Source organism: Macrotis lagotis, chromosome 1 (genome assembly GCF_037893015.1).
Source record: "Macrotis lagotis isolate mMagLag1 chromosome 1, bilby.v1.9.chrom.fasta, whole genome shotgun sequence".
NCBI lineage: Eukaryota > Metazoa > Chordata > Mammalia > Peramelemorphia > Peramelidae > Macrotis > Macrotis lagotis.
The window spans coordinates 792727131-792753360 of NC_133658.1; the positions used below are offsets into that span (position 1 = coordinate 792727131).

General features: G+C 36.1%; 1 protein-coding gene across 4 annotated transcripts in view; it reads right to left on the reverse strand.

The window, feature by feature from the left end:
• The window catches only part of CADM1 (cell adhesion molecule 1), a 340937-nt gene that overhangs the window by 21796 nt on the left and 292911 nt on the right, over positions 1-26230 (reverse strand). For all 4 annotated transcript variants that reach the window (XM_074216729.1, XM_074216730.1, XM_074216731.1 and 1 more), the window contains 3 exons: positions 16735-16834; positions 13322-13494; positions 8514-8582 (listed from right to left, as the gene is read on the reverse strand). In XM_074216729.1, coding sequence (XP_074072830.1) covers positions 8514-8582; positions 13322-13494; positions 16735-16834 — 342 coding nt within the window. The remainder of the gene's footprint in view (positions 1-8513; positions 8583-13321; positions 13495-16734; positions 16835-26230) is intronic.

Genomic DNA, 26230 nt, shown 5'->3' on the forward strand with positions numbered 1-26230 from the left:
TCAGAGTCAAAACAATACAAAAAGTTGTAGTTCAACATATTCCACACCTGGATTCCCATTCCACAGGGTATTGCCCACCTTGGTGGCAACATCCACATCTACTGTGGGTATCTGCTGCTTTTTCTTTGGGGGTCATGAACATACTAGGCAGCTAGCACTGATGCTCACATGAGATGCTTGGCTGTGGAGGCATATGGAAACCTCTCCTAACTGAACAGGGGCTGACACTTGGGCTTATCTGTTACTGTAGCAGTGTTTTTTGAAATATTCATTCTAACCAAGCATATAAGTATAAAATGAAAGAAATGTGGGGGTACATGAGGGTTAAAGTCCTCAAAAATAACAACTTGGAATCAAACAATGACCCCAATTTACTGTCTTGCAGCAACACATTATGTCAGCTTTATGGAGAAATTAAACCCAATGAAGCTGGAAGCCAGGTCCTATGTGGGAGCTAGAAAATAAATTAGGAAGGAAACTTCACAGTGCAGCTCGCTTCCCCATCCTGGGGCCAGAAGCCCATCAAACTGCTTCCAAAAGGGGGAGAGCACAGCGAGGGAAAATAAATGCTGGCGGGACTAGGGATGTTTCAAGCAGTTAAAAAGCAAACATATATCAAAGTCACACACCACAGTCACTGCAGCTGGAATGGCAATACCATGATCAGCAATGAGTTGGATGACTGCATTGGGTTGGATGACTGCATTGGGAAACACAGACTAGCTAAAAAATTTGAAACAAGACTGGAGGAGTTATGAGAAAGGATTCTGATATTTCTATTTCTTAGCCTCTATTTATCAAAAGTATTTGGGAAGTTACCAGGCAGGGCATCTCTGGACAGGAATCACTTCAATTAAATACATGGGATTTAAAAGATGATGACCAATGACCTTCCTAAGTATCTATTTTGTACTTTGGAAATATCAGATGACACACCTGAATCTGCTTCAAAAGTTTCTGATAGCTTCACATGCAAGGGTACTATGTTTCCCAGTAGTAAGTGTTACTTTGTGCATTAAAAATGGTCTTGGGTGACTCACTCACAGTGAAAAGAGTCATGGCAATAGTTAGAACTTGATTGGTGAGATAATTGGTAATGCCTGCTCACAGTTTGTTGGCTCACTACCTCATCTGATCAAATCCTAAAAATATGGGCAAAATTTAAGTCTTGCAGCTTCTAAAGCAAATTACTGTATAAACTTGAAAAACAGAAATGTCCACAATGAGAACACTCTTGCAAACCTCTCTCTGTTGCTATTCCTGACCCCCTCCACCCCAAATCTTTAAAGAGTTATTTCAAAAGGAGAAACAGATCACAAAAAAGGAGAACTGAACAGAGTAGTTACAATTTTAGATTTTTAAAAGGCCAATTACAGAGAGTAGCTGAATTTATTGTATATTTATTTTATATGGGAAATAAAAACAAAACCATCCCCCCAATCCAATAATCCCATGATCTTGCAAATCTTGTGTGTATTTCTAAATAGACACTCCCTGGCAATTTTAAGATAATAACCCCAAAAATTATCTAAGGAAGGGCATTGCCATTTGAAAGGTGCATATTTCATTTAATGTTAATTTCTCTTTGAAGAATACTAGTTGTAATGGCTATATTTAAAGACTGATCTGAACAAATTGGGTATCAAAGTCATATCTCATGTTGCAATATAAGATGCTATCTGCAAAATGATAAAGCATTGATAATGTGTGAACCTAGAGACACTAGGCTTTTAACTAAATATTGAAAAAAAATTCCTGCATCAGAGGCAGCTGGGCAATATTTAGTTGAAACAGTCATGTGTAAGCTCCACTGTGGCACATTCTAATCCTTTCATATGGATTCTCTCCAACTTAGAATTGTTCATTGAGTGTGACAGACTGGGGGTTTAAAACTAATCCATAAATTAGTCCATGGTCTCAAACACAACGGGTGCCATAAATGAAAATGAAAATCCTAGAACAAAATTAAATTCACAAACTTAACTGTTTTTTTCTTCCCCAGCTGATCTGCAGTACTCCTGGTTTACAATATGCATATTCATTGTAAGTATTAGGGTATATGTGTGCTTTTGAGTGCATGTGCAAGCACATGTGGATGTGGTTAACGAAAAAGAGAACCCCCATTGGAAAGGCTATGGGAGCCAAAAGCATTGAAGTAGCCTGTAATTGTGAAGAAAGGATTAATTTGAACTTTCATAAGCTTAAAATTCAATAAAATTAAGTAGTTCAGATATTTTCTCAATATAATTGTTCTCTAGTTGATTTTCTTAACAGAAGTCAATAAGAAACCAGTATGTTTTTTGATCAGTGACTAAATGATTTCACTTTTACTTTTCAAAATCATCAAGTTGCTTAAATCTGACACTCTAAGGACAGGGAGGTGTGGTTTCCTCCAATAATGCTATGTTCATACTGATGCTTTACTTAGAATGCTCATTATTTAGGAAGCAATTTTTTTCCCCTATGGCTCACTTAAAACCAGAGAAAGTACCAAAGTAATGCTCAAAGATTAAATGAGAATTACTTCATATTGGTTTGCTACTAATTTTTCTTTTGTGTATATATCATAGTTAAATTAAAAGTTTTGGGGAGATGAAGAAGTGGATAGGAGAATACATCACTTGACAGTAGCTAAATTGGAGAATAGTAACATAGTTCTTCCTGTTTTTAAAGTCATACCCTCTTTGAGAGGAGGAAAAAATTGTATCCCAAATAACAGCAGGAATGGGAATTGATTCTTTTTTTTTTCAAGGCAAATGGGGTCAGGTGGCTTGCCCAAGGCCACACTGCTAGGTAATTATTAAGTGTCTGGGACCGGATTTGAACCCAGGTACTCCTGACTCCAGGGCCAGTGCTTTAACCACTACGCCACCTAGCCACCCTCAGAATTGATTCTCTATCAAGCAATTTTAAATCTTGTTAAAAAAAAATCTTTAGAATTAATTGTACTGCTGCTGTACCCCAGAGATCTTTTCATTTGCAAGTCAGGTGTTGCACAAAATCATAGGAAGCCATATAATGGTTTCATTTTACAAGAAAAACCAAGGGCTAAATCAAAGCAAACACATGTTGGGGAAGAAGAGAAGGGAGTGAAAGGAGGAAAAGATTGTAAAGTAAGGGGAGCACTTTTAACATGTGTTTGATAGCATTTTGAGGTATCAGTTAATATTTATTCAATAATGAAAATGGTAAAGCCTTACTCCTTGACTGTATAACCAGATAACAATCACAATGTCACCCACATATTGCTTTCCATTTCCACCAATAGGTTTAACTTTTTATGTAATGAGAATGAAGACATTTCTCAAGATTATTATCTAATCCTGGGCTGTCATTGTTGCAAAAAAAATCTTTATAAAGAAAATAGGTATAAAATCCCCACTGCCTATCTTTTTATTTTCATGGAATTAAAAATAAAGTAATGAAAATGAAGGGAAAAATTATCTATTGGGAAAAAAGCATGAAGAAAAATCTTTTCCAATCTCACACATAATTTCTCATACATCAAGTATGAAACTAAGTTGTGGTGAGGTCAGAATCAATGCTCCTTGCCCCCCCATACACTTTTCTCCCCCCATCAAGTCCCTTCAATTAAATCAAATATTGAAATTATTGGGTAAGTTCCCTATTATTGATTTATGTTTGATGCCTTACATTTTTTGTCTTCTCTAACATCTTGCACAGTGATATGTATTTGCATATGGATATTCAATAAACATTTATTTAATTTGAAACTTTTAGTAATAAGTGCAATATCCTGACAGGAATTAGTCTATGTGAAACCTCAGGATGAAGATATCCCGTGCCTAGCTGCAAGGAGAAAACCATGCAATGATCTAGACTGTATTATGCTGTGGTCATTTCACATCATCAATTTTATTGATGGATCTAGAGCTTAACACACACAATGTCTGGCCCATAATAGGTACTTAATAAATTCTTACTGATTGGCTGATTTAATTTCTTTCCTCTGTCAAATAAGCCAAAATCATCTTGTTTCAACTTCCCTATTACTGACATCCCTGAAAAACAATACCAACAGAGATGTCTCATACAAATTGTAGAAAAGTTCAAGTCTTATGACTCCAAAATCCATAAAACTAGGATTGGGAAGGAATTAGGATTGGGAAGAAACTGGTATTCCCCTTCAAGTTACAATTACCTCTTTAAGTGTGCTAAGATACAAAAACTAAGTGATACTTTATTTCCAAAGAAACAACATAAAATATGTTTAATGAGGAATACATTTCTTTAAAAGGAAGATTTCACTTGGATATGATCCAGTTCATCTTTGTGTTTATAGTTTGTGCTTGTATGATCTAGTTGTTCTGTGGCATATTTTAGATTTGACCTTAATAGATATTCCCATCTAATTGCATGATAGTTTTATTTTCTATTTCTATATTAATTGCTATCATTTATAGATAAGATCTAAAGGTTGCACTTGCTTTGGCCTGAAGTCCCCATTCAAACAGGTGAGGAGGTTTAAAATTGATTCCATTCTGTAAAATGCTTAAACAAATATTCATTCAGGATGCTGCCTTAAGTAAGTAGGATTCAATACCTGGGTCATATGAAAATAGGCCCAAGAGACATTTCTCCAACAGGGCAGCCAGGAGCAAGTTAGATTCAGATGGTGCAATGGGGTCAAAGATATCAGACATAGAGACAAATGACTTCGAATACACCTAATGCATGTAGTAAACAAACTTTAAAGAAAGTAAATATGGCAATGTGGTGGACTGATTTTTAAAATACATTCTACGTGATGATGAGTCTGCACAAGGAAGATTTACCTCCCCTAAAGTAACAGCTGTCCAAAATCTGTATTATAACAAGGACTCCAGGGGCAATTTAAATTATGCAATTTGCTCTGCAATATCATATCGTACATTTTAATGAACAAAGCCACAAGGACAATTTGAAATGATAAAAAAAAGAGGAGGAGTGGCCACTGATGACAGCTGCAACACAAAGAAATGGTCAGAATATCAATGCACATGGAAGAGAACTGAAGAGAACACAGTCATGGGACAAATCATGATGATGCTACAAATGAAACTACTAATTGAAGATTCTAACCAACCTTCTGGTTATTAATGAAGAAGGACTTGATTTAGCTTGACTAGTCAACTCTAAGCACCAAGATGGGTCTCACAGTTTCCATACTTTAGACCCTCTTAAGTCCCATTTTGAGTTCCAGCCTAGGATGCCTGCCACAAAGTTCACACCTATCTGAAAAGGTCATTGGACTGAATTTACCCAGATCAGATGATTAACCTTACAGTACTTGGCATCACTCCCTGGTCTATTGAATCTGTGCTTCTAATCTGATACAGCTCCACTTCAAATAGGTTTTGAGTAAAAGGTAAACAATGATATGAAAATCCAGTTGATTCATTTAGAAAGACATTCTCCAAACAAGAAAGGATTCAATAATCTTAACTAAGGAAGAGACAAGATAATACTGGAATATTTCCTTTCAGAGAAATTAGAAATTGACTATGATCTTTTGAGTCTTGAATTATTCTGTAATGCATTTGTACAATTTTTTTTTTGGTAATGCAACTTGGGCCTTGGGTATGGATTTGGTTACCACATTTATCTGAAAGAAAAGAAACAGAAGACTGTAGCCTTTTGAGTGATTTTTTAAAAATTTTATTTTATTTCAGGCTTTCTGCTACTGTCACTGGTATTTGGTTGCTGAAGCTTTTAAGGCTAATGGTGGCTGTAATGTTCCAAACAGTACAAGAGACAAGAAGAGTGGAAATTAATTTAGGTATCAATTTGTCAAGGCTAGGTTTGGAATATTTTTTAGGAACCAATCTAAATCTAACAGAGAGCCTGGCCCTTTAGAAATGGAACCTGGAATCATTCAGTTCTATAACCTTTAATCTGTTTGAAGAGAAGAGCAGATGTTAAACTCCATGAGTGTACATATCAAGCCTTTAGGGCAAGATAAATACATATAAGGCTCCTAGTTAAGACAGAGTCACCCTAGAAGATCACATTTATCAAGACAGGGGATTCAACAAAGTTGTTTTAGTAGCAATTTCTGTTTAACTACTCTTTGGTGCCAGTGAGAGTAAGGGCATTCATTATCACAAATGCATTCTATGTGTTGAAAGGATCTAACCTCTGACATCAAGAGACTAAAGTGCATCTATGAGATCATCTCATATTACTCTGAGCAGAGAGGCCAGCAACTTAAAGAGACAGAAGCAAAGGAAAGTTTCTATTAAAGAGTCATTTGACAAAGGGAGAAATATGGTATTGTTTATTTTTAAAAAGTTCTGTTAAATTGAGGTTTTGAAAAAGGGATGATTATAACAATGACTTATAGTTCTCTGAGGACATAGGATTACCTTTAGTTTGGAAAGACAAATTAAGAGTTTTGCACTGAGGTAATTCTGAGCCTAAAGATTGACTGTGAGGGTGGAATTGAGTAAGTGCTAAGAAAGGTTAAAAAAAAAAATCTCAGCTAGTCAGAGGACAACAACAAATGGAAAATGTTGCCCCACGTTAAAAGGAAAGTTGGTGCCATAGAGTTTTATAGGTTAGGTGATGAAGTTCCCATGGCTGATGAATGTAAGCTACTAGACTTGGGTAATATTTCACAGATATTAAAATCATAAATTTTATAGAAATATATATAAAATAAATGTATATATGTGTATATATATATATATATATATATATATATATATATATATATATGTATGTAAAATTAAATGACTAGATTGATCCTGAACAACTTGCAGAGGGAAATATTAAGCCTACTGAAGAATTTTTTTCTTTTTCTTTTTTTTCCTTTTAGGTTTTTTTGTAAGGCAAACGGGGTTAAGTGGCTTGCCCAAAGCCACACAGCTAGGTAATTATTAAGTGTCTGAGACTGGATTTGAACCCAGGTACTCCTGACTCCAAGGGCCGGTGCTTTATCCACTACGCCACCTAGCTGCCCCAAGAATTTTTTTCTTAAAAATTCTCATATGCAAGACAGAGAATTAGGAGATATAATTTATATGGACAGTCAAATAAAATTTTTATGAAAACCTGGTAATGAGAACACAAGCCTAGTTATAGATTAATACCTAGAGAAGAGTGGGGAGCAGTTTTTTACCATGATAAAGGAAATGAAGTGACTCTACTTACCAAACAAGTGAATTAAAAAAAAATCAAAGAAAATATCAGAATTTTTTTTTAAATTAGGAAACAAACCAGCTAATGATAAGGTCACAACAACCAATTAGGAAGAATTACAATTATGTTCTTGCCCTTAGCAATGTCAGTCCTACAATCTGGAGAAAACACTCAGTGGTGGCTTATACTCTTAGATGGACTATGAAGATTAGAAAAGTGAAGCAATGGCTAAAGAGAAATAGAAATTAAGAAAAATATTGTTGTATTTAAAATTGATGGCTGTTTCCTCTTACCCTGAACAACTTAAATTTTGGTCACTTCCATAGCAGAGAGAGGGCAGAAATATGAAGGGTCTTGAAAGAGTCAATGAAAATGATTGCAATTGTAATCTGGGTGGTGAAAAAGGAGAGTGATATACGAAGAGAGGTTAACAAGACTTTTAGTCTATAAAGAAGCACAAGGACAAAAAATGTATAAAATAGCAAATGTTAGGAGAAGTCAACTAGGCTTCTGGCATTCTCATCACTAATAATACAAGGTGAAGGGGAAATTACATTTTAAAAGTGAAGTATTTCCACCCTCTCCCCAGTCATCCTCCCAGAAATTCATGGCAGATGTTTCAATTGATTATAAGCAAAGTAATATACTTAGAAAGATTCTTAAGTAATTTTGAATAGTATCTATTGATGTAGGATTTCCATAAACAAGGAAAGATGGGTTATGAGGTGATGCAACAAAGCTACATGCTATATATACAGGAAGAGATCCCAAATAGGGGGACTTTCAATTTTGACTAAGATAGAATCTACGCTGGCTCTATGAGGAAAAGGCTCTAGTTCTACTTTGGTCTTCTTAGCTCTCCTGGTGTTAAAAATTAACATTTTTCCAAAGTTAATTTTTTGAGAATGAAAGGTAGTGTATATTTGATATAATAAAAGGACATACCTTATGGAATATATATTTATTCCTGAAGGTTTTCAGATACAGCTAATCACTGGGGCAAGACACAGAGTGACAATGTTAACCAACTCATTAGACACAGCATCGAATTAAGTCACCAGCACCTTGTCTGGTAGCCAGGCAGACTTTAACTCTGATCTTTCACATAGATAGAGGCCCTTAAAAAGATGAATCCTTTGCATGAGGTATAAAGTATCTGATCAGGTTGAGTTATTTTCAAATGCCTCAAGTTAAGGACTCACTGGGGTCTTCAAGATTCCAATTTAAGAACATAACTTCTGCTTTTTTAACACTATGAAAATGAAGAAACTATACACTTTTCAGCAAGGAACTAAATGGAGGTTGTCAGAATTCTTTGTATACATACGACAAAAAACATTCAGGACATTTCAATGGTAATGAAGGTACCATACCTGTGATGATGGTAAGGATGGTGGTGGTAGTGGTGGTTGTTGTGGGAGGAGGGATAGTTGTGGGGGGATCTGGATAAAAAAAAAAAGGAAAATCAAACCCACAATGCTGAACACAACAATGATCAATAATGCCAAAACAGAGGTACAAGGACACTGAGATGTTTGTTTGATGCCTTTTTCCCTTTTAAAAACAAGCTGGTGAACTTCAAGCTGTTTTAAAGATTTTTTCCCCCTTGTAATTGTATCCCAAGGCCTGATTTGGAAATGCTAAAAGAAGAAAAAAAGAAATTTTGTTAATGAAGTGAAATAGGGAAGAGATGGAGTGGAGAAGAGGAAAATATAATTTGACCCCACAACCCAACCAACCACCCAGCCCTGTCCACCCCCATATTACCAATCAGCCCATTGAACATATTTCCTATGTGAGCCCAGTTAGCTTAATGGAGAGAGAGAGAAAGAGGAAGAAAAAAGGGGGTGGAGACAAAGGGACATGGAGAAAAGAGTAGAGAGGGACAGGGGGAGGGAGGAAGGGAGGGAGGGAGGGGGGGGGAGAGAGAGAGAGAGAGAGAGAGAGAGAGAGACAGAGAGACAGAGATAGAGAGAAAAATGAACACAATAGCAATCTAGTCATTTCTATGCATTAACAAAGTGGTGAAAGTGGGGAAGAAGGTATGAAATTGTCCTGATGCATTTGAAGAACTAATAACACCAGACTATGTATGTCTTGCCTCTCACTTGTACTGAATGGCCATTAACTTCATTATTCTCCCTCCATCAATACATCTCAGCAGGAAGTAAAACTATTTCTAAACTAGTAATAAATACAAAGGAGAGAGAATGTCACCACTAAATATCAAGTTCGAGGCATGTCAGATTTTATCGAGATTTTATTTTTTAAGTCAATAAAATTTTATAACTTATAAATATTAATAGGATATCTTTGCTCATGCTAAGAGCATGACCTAAATGGACTAAACTGATAAAAGAGAAAGCATATTTTCCTTTTTATAACTCTGAACTATATATATAGAAGAAAGTTGACCCATGAAGCCAATAACCCAACAGGGAGCCCTTTGTTAGATATTTGATATACTGTATATCCTTCCATACCCTCAAACATTATTGAGGGGGGGGAGGGAAGGGGCGAATATGAAAGGGAAAAAAATAATCAATGCCTAAATGATCAAACTGAATGTGTTAAGTAGTCAGCAAGACTTTGAACTAAGCAATCATTCTGCCATAATAGAGCATAAAACGATTCACGGGCTTTTGATTTTAAATTTTATCTAAAGCACGTCAACTTTTCCTCCCTGACACATCTGGTGTTCTTTTATCTCCAAGTGAGCTCTCAGATTCTCTAATTAATACATCAAAACTTTAATTATATACTGCACCTTTATTGTGTTTGGTTTAACTTCCTGAAAGTTTATGAAAAACATTAGTTTGGAGTTTGCCTGGTAGCAAAGCCAGTTTCAAATTATTCATACTGTAGTCTGACAACTTACATTTCTTTTTTCTCCTATGTAAATATATTAGCAGTATTGAAAGGACTTACCCAACAATTGACAGAGAGCTGTTTTATAAGTGTGATTTGTTTTAAAATGTAGAATCATCAAGTAGGAACTAGATTAAAATAATCTTGCAAATGTACATGAAAAATTCACCAGCCCACAAAAAGAATCCAATTTCCCACAAGAAAGTTCCCCATTTTATGAGGCAGGATAGATATTATTCTCCATGGACAAGGGCAATAAGATAGTGAATAACTCCATAAATCTAGTGGCACAATGATTAGGATGGATTATATTAATATTTTTTAAAAACTATCAATTAAGCAGAATTGCCCTCTTGTACAGGGATGAGAAATAATATTCCAGGAATAAGAACTAGTGCCATTTCCTAACTACCTCTTTGTGGACAGTAAGCTGGAAAATCATTTTGTAAGCTGGTAAATTGTTTGTATTTAAAAGACTGGTTTATAGACTTCCAAATCCTGATGCAAATACAGATTAATAAAATAAAATGCTCCCTGCTATAAGTCTTAAAGAAACATTGCTCAATTAATGATTACATTGGAAAACAGTTAGTTTCCTAAGAAGTGAGTCTGCTCCCCCACATTGGTGATAGTTAATATGATTTTCTGGCATGGAATGATTACAATATTTACTTTATGAAAAGAGCATCTATACTCTAGAGATTCCTCCCTGCTTCGCTGTGATGCTATTTTTGTATGTGGTTCAAAAAGTGTTGACACAAAGTGGGCTATAATCATGTTATAATAAAAGTGTGTCTAAAAGAAGTTTCAAATATGGTTATGAGCCATGGGGTGGGCCAGGCTAACTGGAGCACAGACTTCAAAATGAGGTCATTAACCTTTCTCATGTTGCAAAAGGCACACATTTCCAATTATTTCTATCACCACTGGGGTAACTGTTGTCCTTCACATCTGGCCCAAGTGAACTGAATGAATTAAATTCCACTGTCAGCTACAACCCAAAAGCTTAGATCATTACTAGCAACCAGAAGGCAAAATTTAAGGAACTATGGAGTTGGTGCTAATGATCTGTGGTTGAGACACCATGGCTGACAGCATAAAACTAGCTGGTGCTTGGAAACCACTCAGCCAGATTCTCTCAGGACATATATTACTCTCTGAGAGTTAGTTTTATTTCAGAAACAGGTTAACTCTTTAGATCATGAATGGCAACACTTTGAAAATTACTACAGTGGGGGACTATATGATTTTAGTAAATAAAACAAGACAATCCATCCTAAAGAAGTATTAATCAAAGGGTTGTGTTTTTTTTTTTCAAAAAAAATGGTGACAGAATAAGCTTTTGCCCCAGTTGTTCCTACATATCCTACCGGCCATTGTCACAGTTAAAGGGGAAGCTTTATTAATTATTTGGGTGATAATGTAAAGGGTAATATGGTTATAGGTGCACTTGCCCCACTAGGTTTGTTGCCTATGTTTGTAGGTTACCAAACAATCTGCATTCTCCCTAAGGAATAAATTCATCTGCAAATTTGTCTCAAAAGAAGAAACTTCTAAACTTCTAGGAAATGATGTGGAAAATAGAAACAATAAGTTATTCTTACTGCCTAATACTCCTTTGTCCCCAAAACTACTTCAGTGTACATCCACACAAAATTTGTCAAGAAAATTTCTCCTTACATTGTGGGACAAATGGAACAGATTGGAACTGTTTTGGAAAAATAATAGTCTCCTGAATTGAGATTGAGGGTCTAGGTAAAAATATGGAAAGGCATGGTTGCTATGAGCTATGAAGGATTGTACTGGCAGTATGAGCTCAGTTCTGTTTCTATAATGGAAGGGCCAGAGTAGTGGGCGTACATTCCACACATTGTCAGTGTCATGAATGTCAACAGGGAGCCCGAAGCCCTGATTGTGTTCAGAAATGAATGGGAGTAGGCAAATTTGACCTCCATCTTTTATCACAAAATTCTCATATGTTTGGAGGCACATGAAGAGACGATTGTATTCCTGTATTTCTAGTAGGAGCTGGGCCATGCTGCAATGCCATCTTATAGACACACAAAAGGCCACATCTTTGTGAGGACTTATTCCCTTCTATTTGATGGTTAGTTCTCCCAACTCCAGGGAAGGATTACTTATATTATCAATAGATCAGAAACAACAGGATAGTGAACAATAGAAGTTCCCCCCCCCCTAAATCTATGACTGAAAAAATGATTAAAAATGATTAATCACTTGTTTATGTTAAGGGGAAAAAAACTCAAGGTGTTGGCTAAAGATGTAATTGAATCATTCAAATAGGGATGATCTGAAATAGGTTTATACTGGTTAAAAAGTATGCTAAAGTTACTACTCCCTTTTGTTAGTAAATTCACATTAATAAGTGACCCTTCCTTCCAAAAAGTCATCAGTGTATCCAATCCAGCTATGAATGTAAAAATTTCAAAATATATTGAAATTCTGAAGCCTGCAGTCCCTCCTGCTTGAGTATTTCAAAAGCACCTATTCCACTTCATGTAGAATAAAACTAACCTATCTGGCTTTGTAAAAGTAAACCTAATTTATGTATCAATTTAAGAAAAGGATTTGCACTGGAGTGGTGATGCATTTAACTGTATAGAAAATATTCAAGAAGACACAGCAGCAGTGCAGAATCATATAAATGGGAAATAATTTGAATGCATAATAATTAACAGTCCTGTGAAAAATGTTAATAAAAATAAATAAAAAATCATAAACAAAAATATAAACCAAATGAACAAAAAAAGCATTAGTAACTAGTAGCTACAGGTGGTTTATGTTGTTACTAAGAATACTCTCATTTCTCCAAGTTATCTGTATTTTAAAGACTGTATATTGAAAATGACAAAGGAGAGTCCCTGAGTTCATTAAGCAGAGAGAATCAGGTCAAACTGGGCATCACTGGAAGCACCAATAAGAATGAACCCTACACAATGTAGATAGAATCATTAATGGTATAGATGGATTTTCAATCATTACTTCCAAGATAAGTGCTCTCCATAAGTTGTGCCTGAGGACATATTCCCTCTTGCCCCACATGACCAGAGTATCTAGTGGGTGTTATTCACTAGTCCTTGAATACAAAAAAAGGGCTGTCCCTCAGATTACGGAGGGAGGAGAAGTCCTGGCTTTCCTAGCAGGAGACAAAGGGGTCAACATAAGACAGGCTTTCTGAGAGCTCTTGCAGGGAATCATTAAAAAAGAATTTGCCAGAAGCCTGAAGAGTCAATCCCCTGTTGTAGCTCTGTGTAAAGGAGCCTAGGAGACGGGTGTTTGTCTTCTCACGTACCGTATACATACAGCGTATAATCCGAATGAGCTGTCCCCACTATGTTGGAAGCTTCGCAGCGGTATGTACCATTATCTGTTTTGTTTAGGTTATTAATGAGCAGGTTGGACCCCGACACTACAGCATGTTGTGGCAGGTCGTCATCTAATCTTACCCAATTCACCATCACAGGCCTATGAAGGAGGGGGAGAAAGACAAGTTGCATTAACTATTTCCCATGAAGCAGTTGATACATCAAACTGTTCACCCACACAGTGAGTACGGGTACATGCAAGGTGACAGACACAAAAGGAAAGCATAATACAAGACATTTAAGACAACAAAATGATTATTTTTTGATCTTTCAAAATACCCATCTGTTTGACATATCATACTTTTTTTTACTTCCCCTATTTACATTATCAGGTGTTGAATGGTTGTCAACACAACACACAAGGGAGCTTCATTATTTACAATTTATCCTAAACAAATCGGATGCATGATCCAGTATCCTTTATTTTTCTGCCCTGCTGTGCAGTTTCACAACAACCAGATAGGACAGAGCTCACCTATCGTTAATCATCTCCTTAACTAATTAAAAAAAAAATCAAAGACATCCCGAAACTAGACTAGGTTGCAGACCTGTGATAGATGGACTCCTCTGACAGAAGCTAAAACACAAAACCATTTGCTTATAAGCAAACTAAAATGTTTAAAGGAACTGGTGTTCTATCTAAAACAAAATTTGACCTCTGGTGTCCAAAAGAGCAGCTCAACATGTTGGAGGGACACCCAATCCTCTCTGACCAACCACATCTATTCTTCACTTAGAAAACAGTGACTTTTTCCCTACTTGCTTGTCTAAAAACAGAAAATACATATTCCCCCACCTTTTTTAACCTCGTACACCTGCATAGAGGTAATCACAGCTTTAGGAAGAGTCTTTCAAGTTAATCATTGCTGAGTGAGTCTCAACATGGTTTTTTCAGGTCTTAAGACACTTGCTCATTACTGAGAAGCCTGTTTTTAGTGATTGAAAGTACTACATTGGTATCCATTAAAAAGAATCAATTTCCCAAGAAACTCAAGAAATACACACATTTAAAACATATTTTTATGCCACTTGAAATTCAGGGCTGCCACTCTTCAAGATGCTTCCCCCTTCCCTGGCCCTTTTGTAAATTGAAGACAACACAGGGTTTGTGATTGAAAAGTTTCAAGCTCAGAGAGACTGGAGTTAACTGTGGCTTCTACTTGCTTCCTACTATCGCCTTGAGGAGTAATGGCCGGAAGAAAGGTATCTGAGGTAGCAATATCATGTAGCATTCTAGTTTTCAAATGGTATGGAAGTTTTATTTTTTTAATTACATATGGGTTTGTCATCACAACCCTGTAAATTATTTAAAAATTAGTGCTGCATATGTCCTCCTTGCAGGCAATGGCAAATGGGTCCGCCTGGCAATCAGATCTAATGTCCTGCTGCTTGACAGCTGAAACAATCAGTGGGGGTAAGTGCTAAGTATATTCACAACATTTAATGGCAAGCTAAATTACCATTTTTATTGTACGCTGTATCTCGAGAAAATAAATAGGTAATATGCTAAAAGCGTAACTCTAGAGTAAGCAACATGTGCACACTTATACAATCATAAATCCATTTCTACTGGAAAGGAACTGACATGCTCTCAGGAACAAGTGTCCTGAAAGAAACATATTATTACCATTCCTTTGGCATCTTCAATTGAGCACATTAATTTGTTCAGAAAAACAAATGAACACATATACATATAAACCACAAAAATACAGGTCAGCAGCACACCCACAATAAAAACAGTTTAATAAAAGTGGCAAAATGATTTTGAAAAAAACATAACAAAAACTTTTTTTTCTCCAGGCATCCTTTTTTGCAAAAGGTGAGCAGCAAATTACAAAGGGAGAAAGCAGAATTTTTTTCAATGCTCCAAAGGAAAGAGATCATTCAGCTAAAACTAAATATTTAAAAAAAATACAGGAGGAGGAAAAGCAAAACAATAACGACATTTTCACTGTCCCCACATCCCCACTTCAGGTGATAAATTAAGATAGTCCCTCAGAGTGAAGTTCTTTTTGAATGGGGAAGTTTATGTGGACAACGTGGGCTTGATTGATTTTGTTTGTTAGTGATGCATACCCAGGAATGAAAAGTAGATCTAAGCAACGAAAGTCACTGTAAGGTTGGCAAGGTACCTTTATCAACTCCAGCATTAAGTAACACTATATAAAAATGGTCTTTTACTTTCTATTCCCTTGTCATATGATCTCATTAGGTTTCAACATTGAAGCTTGGTCCAATCCACTGTTTATTTATTTTCATGAAAGTTTTAATAATGATATAAGTATAGATCTGTAAAAGAAATTGGATGCTCTCGGGACACCAGAGGGAGCCCAATGCTATTTTTTGATTGATACCACAGAAAACTGAGGCTCCTCAAGTCCAGTGACTATATATTCCTCCATTATGGAGATAGAAGTTGTTGATTTTCCTCTGGTAGACATCTAAAGTATATCATATAAATATAAAAGACAGCTTAACTTTGAACCAATAAATGACAATAGACTTTTAAAGGGGCAACATATCAACACTTTTCTAATTTGAAGATAAAAGCTTTATACTTCTACAGGGTTCTCATCCACTAGCACAAGCTGGAACCATTCCAGAGATAGAGTGGACATTCGGAAGAGTGAACTCTGGTAGAACAGAGCCAATGTTAGCTTAAGAAAATGTATTTCCTCAATGGTACTGTTCTTAATCAGTGGCTTATTTTCATTGGGGAAAGCACCTAAGTGAAGTCCTTGCTAGCAAAAACCTTCTATTTAGAAGGTTATCACTGTAACAAATTTTTCTTTGAGATAGTAAAGGGAACAAAATTGGTTATTAGATAAATTATTTGTTATACGATGAAAGAACAAAATACTGTTAGTCAATCTTACTTGAGAAATACCAGTCTAGTATATAAAGAGGGAAATGGGCCGAAAGTATCACTGAGCTAAAGGTACATTAAAATTCTATTTGGGGATTTTGTTGATATTGTTGTTTATTTGTTTTTGTGGTGAGGGGAAGAATAGGAGTTAGAATCATAGCAATGACTATAATAAAGAGAATGTGCTAGTATAGGAGATCAGGCAATATTTCCTTTGAGCTGATACTGTTCACTTAAAAAAAAAAGCTTAGACAACAAGAATAATTTGACAATTCTTTCTTTTTTCTAGAATAATCCTCCACCCTTCAGTGTATAATCTTCCACCTTTCACTGCATAATCTCTTATCGTTTGTAGTAGGCTCTCGTCTGGGAGACAGGCGACAGGCCAATGAGAAGTGACTGCATTCACACATCTCTTGTGTTGTGACATTTACTGTGCATGACCCACTGCCAACCTTGGACTTCAGAACTTACTGGGGCTTCCCGATGGCTTCACATGTTAGCTCAAGCGTGTCCCCTTCCCGGGTTAGGCCTTGTGGAGGGTAAGTCAGCTGAATGTGCACTTGAGGCTTATCTGCATGACAACAACACAAAGTACAATGTTGAACAAATGATATCATCAGGTAGAATCAAACTTGCCTGCTCCTGCAAACATCACACACTGGCAGAGCTGTTGTTCCCTCCCCATCTTTGTCCCTTCAGTTACATCTTTCTAATTAGTTAGTAATCCGGCATTTGCTCAAATTAAATTGACTAATAACTCTAAAGAGTGAAACGCGGACAGATAAGAGATTCATAAGCCAACTGCGCCACATCAAACATTTCCTGTGAAATACATTTTGTTACATTGAAGTTTATCTCCAGACTCACTCAAGCTAAAGGAAACTCATTTGCCTTCATGCTGAGGTGAAGCCACAGATATTTGTGGTGCTCAGAATTGATACATTTTATCATATATCTTATATTACTATGTGACAATACTTTGTGACACTGCATATTAATAAGTTTGGCTCTTCTCAATGTTTTTCATGTTAAAATGAAAAAGCTAGCAAATTCAGAATTTTAGCATAAAGCTTTAAATATTAGAACTGGGGTGGAGAGGGAAGAGGCTTATTCACTTAAATCTAGAAAAATCTTGTTTTAAATACACTGCAGACTGTGGCTTTATGTGACAAGAGAAAACAATGTAAAATATATAGAATAAGGTTTATTTGAAGGATGACTATTCCCTTGGAAGTTAATTGTGAGCTACTATTAAAACTCAACTATAATCAATGTCATTTTTATCACAGCTAAGAGCAGTTTAATTGGGATGGATACCAGCCTAATATAATTTATTTCACTATCTATATCCATCTTGTTTGTGGAAAACAGGCTAAAATTTAAAATATCAACAATTCACCAAAACTATAGTCTGGCAGAATTTTTGAATGTCTCTGCAAGGTTCTACTTAACCCTATATTAATTCTCAAATCAGTTTCATTAGAACTATAAAAATGAATGTTGGGTATATTTCTTTGGAGACAGACTCAAGTATAATAAACGGGAGAGGGCAAGACATCAGTCCACAGAAAGGTCAATACAATTTTCAAGATTTTACTTCCTCAACTACCAAAAACAACAGCATCCTGGCCTTCTATAAGCAAAGCTAAGTAGGTTAACATGACTCCTATGGAAAAATGGAAAGAAAAAAAGAGGGAAGCGCTCAGTCAACTGCAACCCAAGTACTCAAGTATGTCACACAAGTCAATTCTCTCTAAGGATGACTGCTTTATAAATGTATTTTTATATACCTATTTCTATCACTGGCCTCCCTTCTCACAGCTCTGAAACCACTTGGTTTTCAGAATGCTTGAAGAGAACTACATTGCATGCCAGTGTGCAATCTCCCTCTGTATGGTAGTAATGCTTTCTGAGATGTCAAGTCATTTGCCAGAGAACATAAAGCTAACAAGGCTTGAAGGTACCATTTGACCCTTCCAAGTGGCACAGTTTTTACTGTCAGACTCATGACCACATAGTAAAAATTTAAGAGCAAACTGTCATAGAGATTTCCAGATATTATTGGGGAGATAGGAGGGCCATCAATTGAGAAGGGCATCAATAACATGAAGGAAAACCTATGGTGACCTTGAACAGAAGACTAAATGTGAGGTGGTACCAAGACTTAGAAGTCATCTTTAAAGCTTGAGATAAGTCCCTCTGTCTAAAAAAAGCCCTGGGTACCCAAAGGATGCCCATTGACTTGGCTATAGGAGAAATACTGGAGACATGCCAAGAGCAACAGTCTGAAACCCATTATATGAAATGAAGAGAGTGAAAGAAAAAGAAAATAAAGAGTCTACCTCATTCAAACATAGTAAAATAGTAGCATTGTGACAACTAAGAGTGCAATGTCAAGAAATGACTCTTGGAATGGCATCATGCCAGATGAAGAATATAAAGCCCAAACTTCAGATTAAAACTGAACATTTGCTGGTAGGTTAATCTTGGATCCACCAAAGGGCTGTATTTTCCATGCACCACTGACAATGACCCATTAATTAAGTGGAAGCAGAATGTTTCCTGGCCTACGTGGTGTTTTTTTTCATGCAATTTACAAGGAAATAAAGAGGGTACATATTCAGTTCTGCACACTGAGAATGTTGAAAATCGAATTCATCCTGCCTCTTCAGTAAAACTGCATTTGTTTTAGTCAAATGATTTCTTATACTCCTAATGAGCTGTTACCAGTTATCAATTACTTACATAAATTAGAAGGAATGGGCTGGGAAGTTCTAACACTTAAATTCAAGTATGAATTATGTAAGAAGTCAAAGAAAATATACTTTCAATTCTAATAACTGATTTTAACAATTTCTCCAAATTTCCTGAACAACATTAACTATCTGCTTATTCTGCTACAACTACCATAATAGCTGGTGAAAAGGTAAACATTAATCTTGCTTCTATTATGTAGAAAAACATCCCCTGGGTTGGCATATTCAGTATTTATTGGTATATTATCTGACAATGGGCAATCTAACAGTTCTCATGGCCAGTCCAAGAACATAATGTGTACATGCCAAGGTCTAACTTGGGTTGGTACAAACCTTGTAATAAATTAAGTCTCACTTCCTTTACTCCCAAAATGGAGCTTGTAAAATTTTCAAGAGGTGCAATAGAACCACCTTGCAAATCTGTTGCAACACAGAAAGCCAAAATTATGCAGAAAGCTCATGAATACACCAAGAATATGTCAAAATACTCAAGAATCCAGATGGTTGATTGGATAGCCCAAAGCCTGTCATGCATAGTTTAATTATGTTCATGAATCAAATGTTATAATCTACCAAATATTTTCCTAAAATGGAACCTAGTGCCAAGAGCTATCTCAAAGTAATGAGGTAGGGTCTAACATATTTTAGGCTTTAGTTAGTATTCCAAGACAGAAGACTAAAAGCTAGAAAATGCTTTCCACACAAGTGCATTAACAATCTAGAAACATAAAGCTCCAAACCAGGAATGCCATGAAATTTAGCCATTGACAGTACCTATGTGCTCTGAGGTACCATCTCACACCTCTCAGATTGGCCAATATGACCAGAAAGGACAATGACCAATGTTGGAAGGGATTTGAGCAATCTGGGACACTAATGCATTGCTGGTGGAGCTGTGAACTCATCCAACCTTTCTGGAGATCGATTTGGAATTACACCCAAAGAGCAACAAAAATATGCATACCCCTCTGATCCAGCAATACCACTACTGGATCTATTCTCTGAAGAGATTACGAAAAAGGGTAAAAACATCACTTGTACAAAAATATTCATAGCAGCCCTGTTTGTGGTGGCAAAGAATTGGAAATTAAGTAAATGTCCTTGAATTGGGGAATGGCTTAACAAACTGTGGTACATGTATGTCACGGAACACTACTGTTCTATTAGAAACCAGGGGGGATGGGAATTCAGGGAAGCATGGAAGGATTTGCATGAACTGATGCTGAACAAGATGAGCAGAACCAGAAGAACATTGTACACCCTAACAGCAACATGGGAGTGATGATCAATCTTGACAGACTTGCTCATTCCATCAGTACAACAATCAGGGACAATTTTGGGCCATCTGCAATGGAGAGTACCAACTGTATCTAGAAAAAGAATTGTGGAGTTTGAACAAAGACCAAAGACTATTACCTTTAATTCAAGGAAAAAACCCATTATCTTATTATGTAATTTTGCTCTCGCTTATACTTTATTTTTCTTCCTTAAGGATATGATTTCTCTTTCATCACATTTAACTTAGATCAATGTATACCACGGAAAAGTGTAAAGACTAACAGACTGCCTTCTCTGGAAGGTGGGAGGAGGGAAGCAAGATTAGGGGGGAAAATTGTAAAACTCAAAATAAATAAAATCTTTCTATAAAAAAGAGAAAGTGCCTATGTGTAATGGAAAGTCAAGGAAATTTCAGTGATTCTGGTATCATTATTGTACTTAAACAAATGTTCTATGGCCAACATAAAGCCACTTGGGTTAGTAGTCAATGCCTATGCATGGACACATTATTTTGAGAATGCAGTCGAACCTGGCCTTACCAGTCTGTTCCTCTGTCTTAAATTCAATGCTAAAAACACACCAGAAAGAGTAGAATTTAGTCCTCAAGGACCTTAAGGACTGTTGGAAGAGAAGAACACCACCCCAGTACTGTTGGAAGAGAAAATATTTGGATTTCATAGGCATGGTCTAAAGATGGATTTTCCCTTGTGTGTTAGTGTTTGAACCTCTGAATCTTTCACTAGAATATGTGTGACTTCTTATCACAATACACAACAATATAAAACAAAAAAGGCAAACCAAAACAAAAAAACAAAAAAAACACAAGATACCATGATGCCATGGAGAACAAAATTTCTCTCATTGTGTCCACCTGCTGACTGTGCATCCTACATAAGTGGTAATCTTTCATCTTCAAAATTTTATTCTACATTAAAACATGCATAGACCAGATTTGGGAAAAAAACTATGAATAAGGTTAGCTACACTATCAAAAAAAGAAGCAGTGCCTAGCAAGGTACACTTTTGCTTGCTGGGCCACTTAGTACACCTTTTGGAATTAAAGGAAAAATAAAAATTAACCTACGAATGATCTAGTTAGAATTGATATGGATGACTGACCTGAATAAAAGGCAGCAGAACACCTAAAAATGGCAGTGCTAGAAATCTCGACAGCTCCATCTGATGACAGGAGCGCAATATGTAGTTGAGCTACTTAGAGACTCTCAGAGGAGCTGGGGGAAAAAAAATTCGGCAGAAGACTTGCTTTCTATTGTCATAATATGTTCATGAATAATTTTCACTGGAGTTTATTTTGTTTGTTTGGAAGGTGAAAGACCTCCTGCTGTTGCAGCTGTTGTATGAATGGTAGCACTTAAACCCTGTTTCTTGAACGACGAGATCAGAGCTACAATAAGTAGAATGAGTCAAACAGAATAGGACTGATATGGTACCAAGGATATGTGACACATTACTACAGGAGAAGTTTGTTGCATGAGGCTCTGGCATCAAGTTATCTTCTTAATGTATTTTAAACAGGGTGCTGACACACATCAAGATCTACATCTTTATGAAATATATAGAATAAATTTAAAAAACAAACAATAAGACAAACAGGAAACCCCTAGAGAAAGAGAAAAGGATTGGAAATTAAAACCTGGATTTCTACTTTCATCTCTCCTTCCATACTCATGAAAACACAAGCTATTATGAAGATTATAATGTCATTTTGCTTTGAATTAATGAGTACAGTTACTCAAAGTTGGTATTCACTTAAGGTCTTTTGGCTTTCATCCTCAGGTCACTATATCTCTATTTTCTTTATTTCTTATATGGCATACCATGGCAGTTCTTAATATTTTTTTTCTGTGTATCAAAAACTCCTTTGGAAGTAATCCTATGGTTTCCTCAGAATAATGTTTTGTTACTCACATTCATAATAGAAGAAAACCTTAATTTCAGTCGCAGATAGTGAAAAAAAAAAGATGCAAATTTCCCCTCATTCAAGTTTACAGATACCTGTCCTGAAATCTGTAGATCCCAAGAACCCCCCTCTCTTACTCTGCATCTCAAAGTAATGAAAACTCTCAGGTAAAACTACAAGGACCTCCTCTTGACCATGGATTATAGGTGCCAGTTTGACTTCTACTACTTATTCAAGAGAATTAAAATTGGACCTTGAATCACAAACCACTAAGAGGAAGGTAAATATCAGAGGACTTTAAGTCATACTACTGGGTGTTCCAGCACACAATCATAAGTACAATACCCATTCCTAAACTTGGGCATTGAATGGTCACATATAGGAATGATGTTCCTAGTTTTAAAAAAAGGGGGAGGGGGAATATTTTTATTTGAAGTAAATGAAGAGGAATGGTCAAGGGAAAAAATGGTTGTAAAGGTTGTGAAGGTTGTGAAGAACTCCCTCCCTCCTGAAATGTCAAATACTTCTTTTCCCCTGTGGCATAATTCAACCTTGCACCAACATATTCTTTCAACTACTGGTTCCCAAGCTGCTAATTGTTGTAGCACCACAGAGTACATGGCTAACTATCTGTTGAGTTAGTCACCATTCTTTAACATACCACTGGTATGCATTAATAACAAAAGAATAATGATTAAAATATTAACTTGAGTTGGGGGACCTCCATGCCTTGATTTCTCAAGAGAAATAATAAACACTGAAATTACTTCCCTGAAACTCAACTCCTCACCTGTTTAAAAAATAATAAAAGGAAGGGAGAGTGGGAAGAGAATACAAGAAGATTAGGGAGCAGAAAGAAACAGGCTAATTTCAAACATTGCCTGCTATTATGCCTCAAAGAAGAGAACCTGGGAAACAGAACTTGTAGATAGGATGATTTTATAGAGGAAATTGTTTTTGGAAATTAAGTCTAATGCTCCATTCCAAGAAGAAGGAGAATTTCCAGCTTCCAGATTTTCTTACTTCTTTATTGCAAGGCCCCTATCAATAACAGAGGAACATTTATTTTGGCACAGATAAAGAACAGGTTTTGATCATCTCCTCAATGCCCAATTTTCTTCCAATTGAGAGTGAAAAAAAATCTAGCCTTCTGTGGATCATAGATGAAGAAAATTATGGATTTATAAAATGCATGGCTCCATCAAGTCAATAAAACTCATTTTAAAAATGATGCCCAAGTACATGATTAACTGACAGATGATAATTGGAGCAGGGGACTCATTCAAATATGTTTGCTGAGTCTATCCCCACCCCCCAAAAAATAATCCCTGGCATTAAAAACAAAAAGACGAAACAAAACAAAGCTAAAAACCCATCCTTTAACAAAATGGATACTTTTTAATAAGAGTATTTAGAAAGCATAGCTATAAGAGAAGAAAGGAAAGAAAGACCAACAGTAATCTAGGAGTTTCATTTGCCTCTGTCCAGAGTTAATGCTTTTTTATTTCCCTTTCTGCACAACAATTTGAATTCCATATGGAGGGTCAAGTCTTTCCTTTGAATTTCCAGCTTCTGTCCCTATGTGTTGCCACCTTGATGTTATTTAGGCATTTTCTTTTAATGTGCAGAGAACTATTCTTATTAAACAGGCTTTTTTATGTGACAAGAGTAGATCTCAGATCTGAACCATTTCTAACTGTGCTACAATTCTATCACATTCTGTCCTAATCACGCATGTTGTAATTTCATTAACTCCACATTTAGCCACTTACCCCAAAAAGTCTCACATAAAAATCAAAAAAATTTAGGGTCAGGTATTGTCAAATCATTAAAAACAACAACAAAACCCACAACAACCCCCTATCCACCAAAACCACTATGGTATTCTTCATCGAAGCTTTGAAAGAAGGCTTTGAATTGGAGCTTACGAACATAATTATTTTCTCTTTTAAACATTTAACTGCATACTGCTGCTGCTATACTCTTGCTGAGTCTCAGAATGAAAGCTAAAAAACCAAGGGCCCTACTGTATATTCTTCATTCCCAGCAACATTCCTAGGAGAAAACCTTATTAATGAGCTTGCAAACGAGCACCCAACTGGGAAATGTCACAAACAAGAGTGGCTAATGCCCCAGAAAATCAAATAACTGAACACTTGGCTGATTGTGGTGCCTTTCATATTTATAATAAAAAGGGGGGGCTTTAAATCACGGATTTGGAAGGGGTCAACACCTCGCTGAACAAAACAACTCATTTATTTATGTTCAGAAATCTCCAGATGATAAATTACATTGATGTTAATCACTTCAATGCATACTACACAATTAATATCTGTACTCACCAGAAACATAAGGATTATTAAAAGTATAGCAGCATACACATCTGGCTGATTTTTAACATAATTGGGCACAACAATTTCTCTTGGTACCATCACAAATGGGGGTCTCTAACAGATACTGCAACAACCTGCATTCAATTAATTAGGACTGAAAAACCTCAAGAAAAAGATTTCCAAGTTGGGATCATGTCCCTATGTTCTACTTGGGTATGGTGGTCATCTATCACAATGACTGAAGTTTAACCCATCATTTTGATTTTACTCCCCTTAGTTTTTTACCCTTACACTTGAAGCCAAGTGTAAAAGAATTACAATGCAGATTTTTCATGTCTTCAATTCTGCTTTTTCCCCTTAGGACAGGGAGTAGTTTTTTTTTTTTTAATCCCTAATTAACTCAAGTCATGCCTTGAACTCTCATCCCATGCATCTTCAGGTTCTCATGAATTCAATGAATGGAACAGAGTTGTCTCAAGTTTCTAGGATGTAAAAAGGGCTGTGTTCAAAACTAAACAGAACATGTCAAACATCTATCTTTAGGAATATTATTTCTCCAGCATTGTAACAAGGGAAGGAATGAGAGTGAGAAGTCTTGGCATCTATGTAATGCCTTCTGGTATCAACTGTTTGATTTCCAGGAAGTCAATAAACCCATGTGGACCTCAGTTTCTTCATCTTGGAAATCTGAAGTTGGACCAAATGATTGATTCTTGAGGTCCCTTTATGGTCTAAGAATAAGTATCTATAAAAAATTATTTGTATATTTTGATAATCTTTTCCCTATAGGATGCTTCAGAATTTCATCTTCATCAAAGAGTAAGACCGTACATATTTGCAAGGTCTGCATTCATTCCTCAGGGTTACCAATACAGTGGTTGATTGAAATGGGACTTGTTTAGGAGGGGCTAAGTATAGCCAACAATAATATTAAAGAGTTTGATCTGAAAGACAAAAACAGCTAATTAGTGCCTAATAAGAGGAAATTCCAAGAATTACAGGCAACTGTGGGTTTGTTTGTTTTTTTGGCGGGGGGGGGGGGGGCAATAGGGGAAAGGTATTAGATGGCTGCCTATATGAAGGAAATTGAATGAACCAGATTGATATGGTGGATTTTAATTCTATTTGAAGATCACTCTACACCACAAAGAATTCTAAGCTAAACCTTTTTAATATTTTTAGAGCAAGGAATGAATATGCAAATATTCTATCCTTGACTGCAGAAAATATGTATGATTGGGAGTTAACAATAAACTTGTTAATGCCCTTGAAAGTTAATATGTAGTTTTGTTTTGTTTTTTTAAAAGACTACATATCCACAGAAAGGTAATTTTATAACTTTTCAATATCTGTTGTCAGAAAATAACTGTGCTGAATAAAACCCAAAGAACTTTCAGGAGGTATAAAGGCAAGTGTCCAGAGAACTTCTCTTGCTTAAGATGTTTGTGTCTTGGGCTAAGCAAGTCACCCAAGAGCTGACTAAAAGAAAAGTTGGAGAAACCTTCCTTTTCCAGCTCCCAGAATAAGGTACCAAAGAGGGTTTAAAATGGTCAGTAAGAGCACCCTCCTTCTTGGAAAGACATTATACCTACTTTGCTATCATTAAGTATTAGCAGCTAAATGGATTCAGAAATGGAACTTCTTCACTCCCTGAAAGGATGTTTTAAGTACTGAAGCTC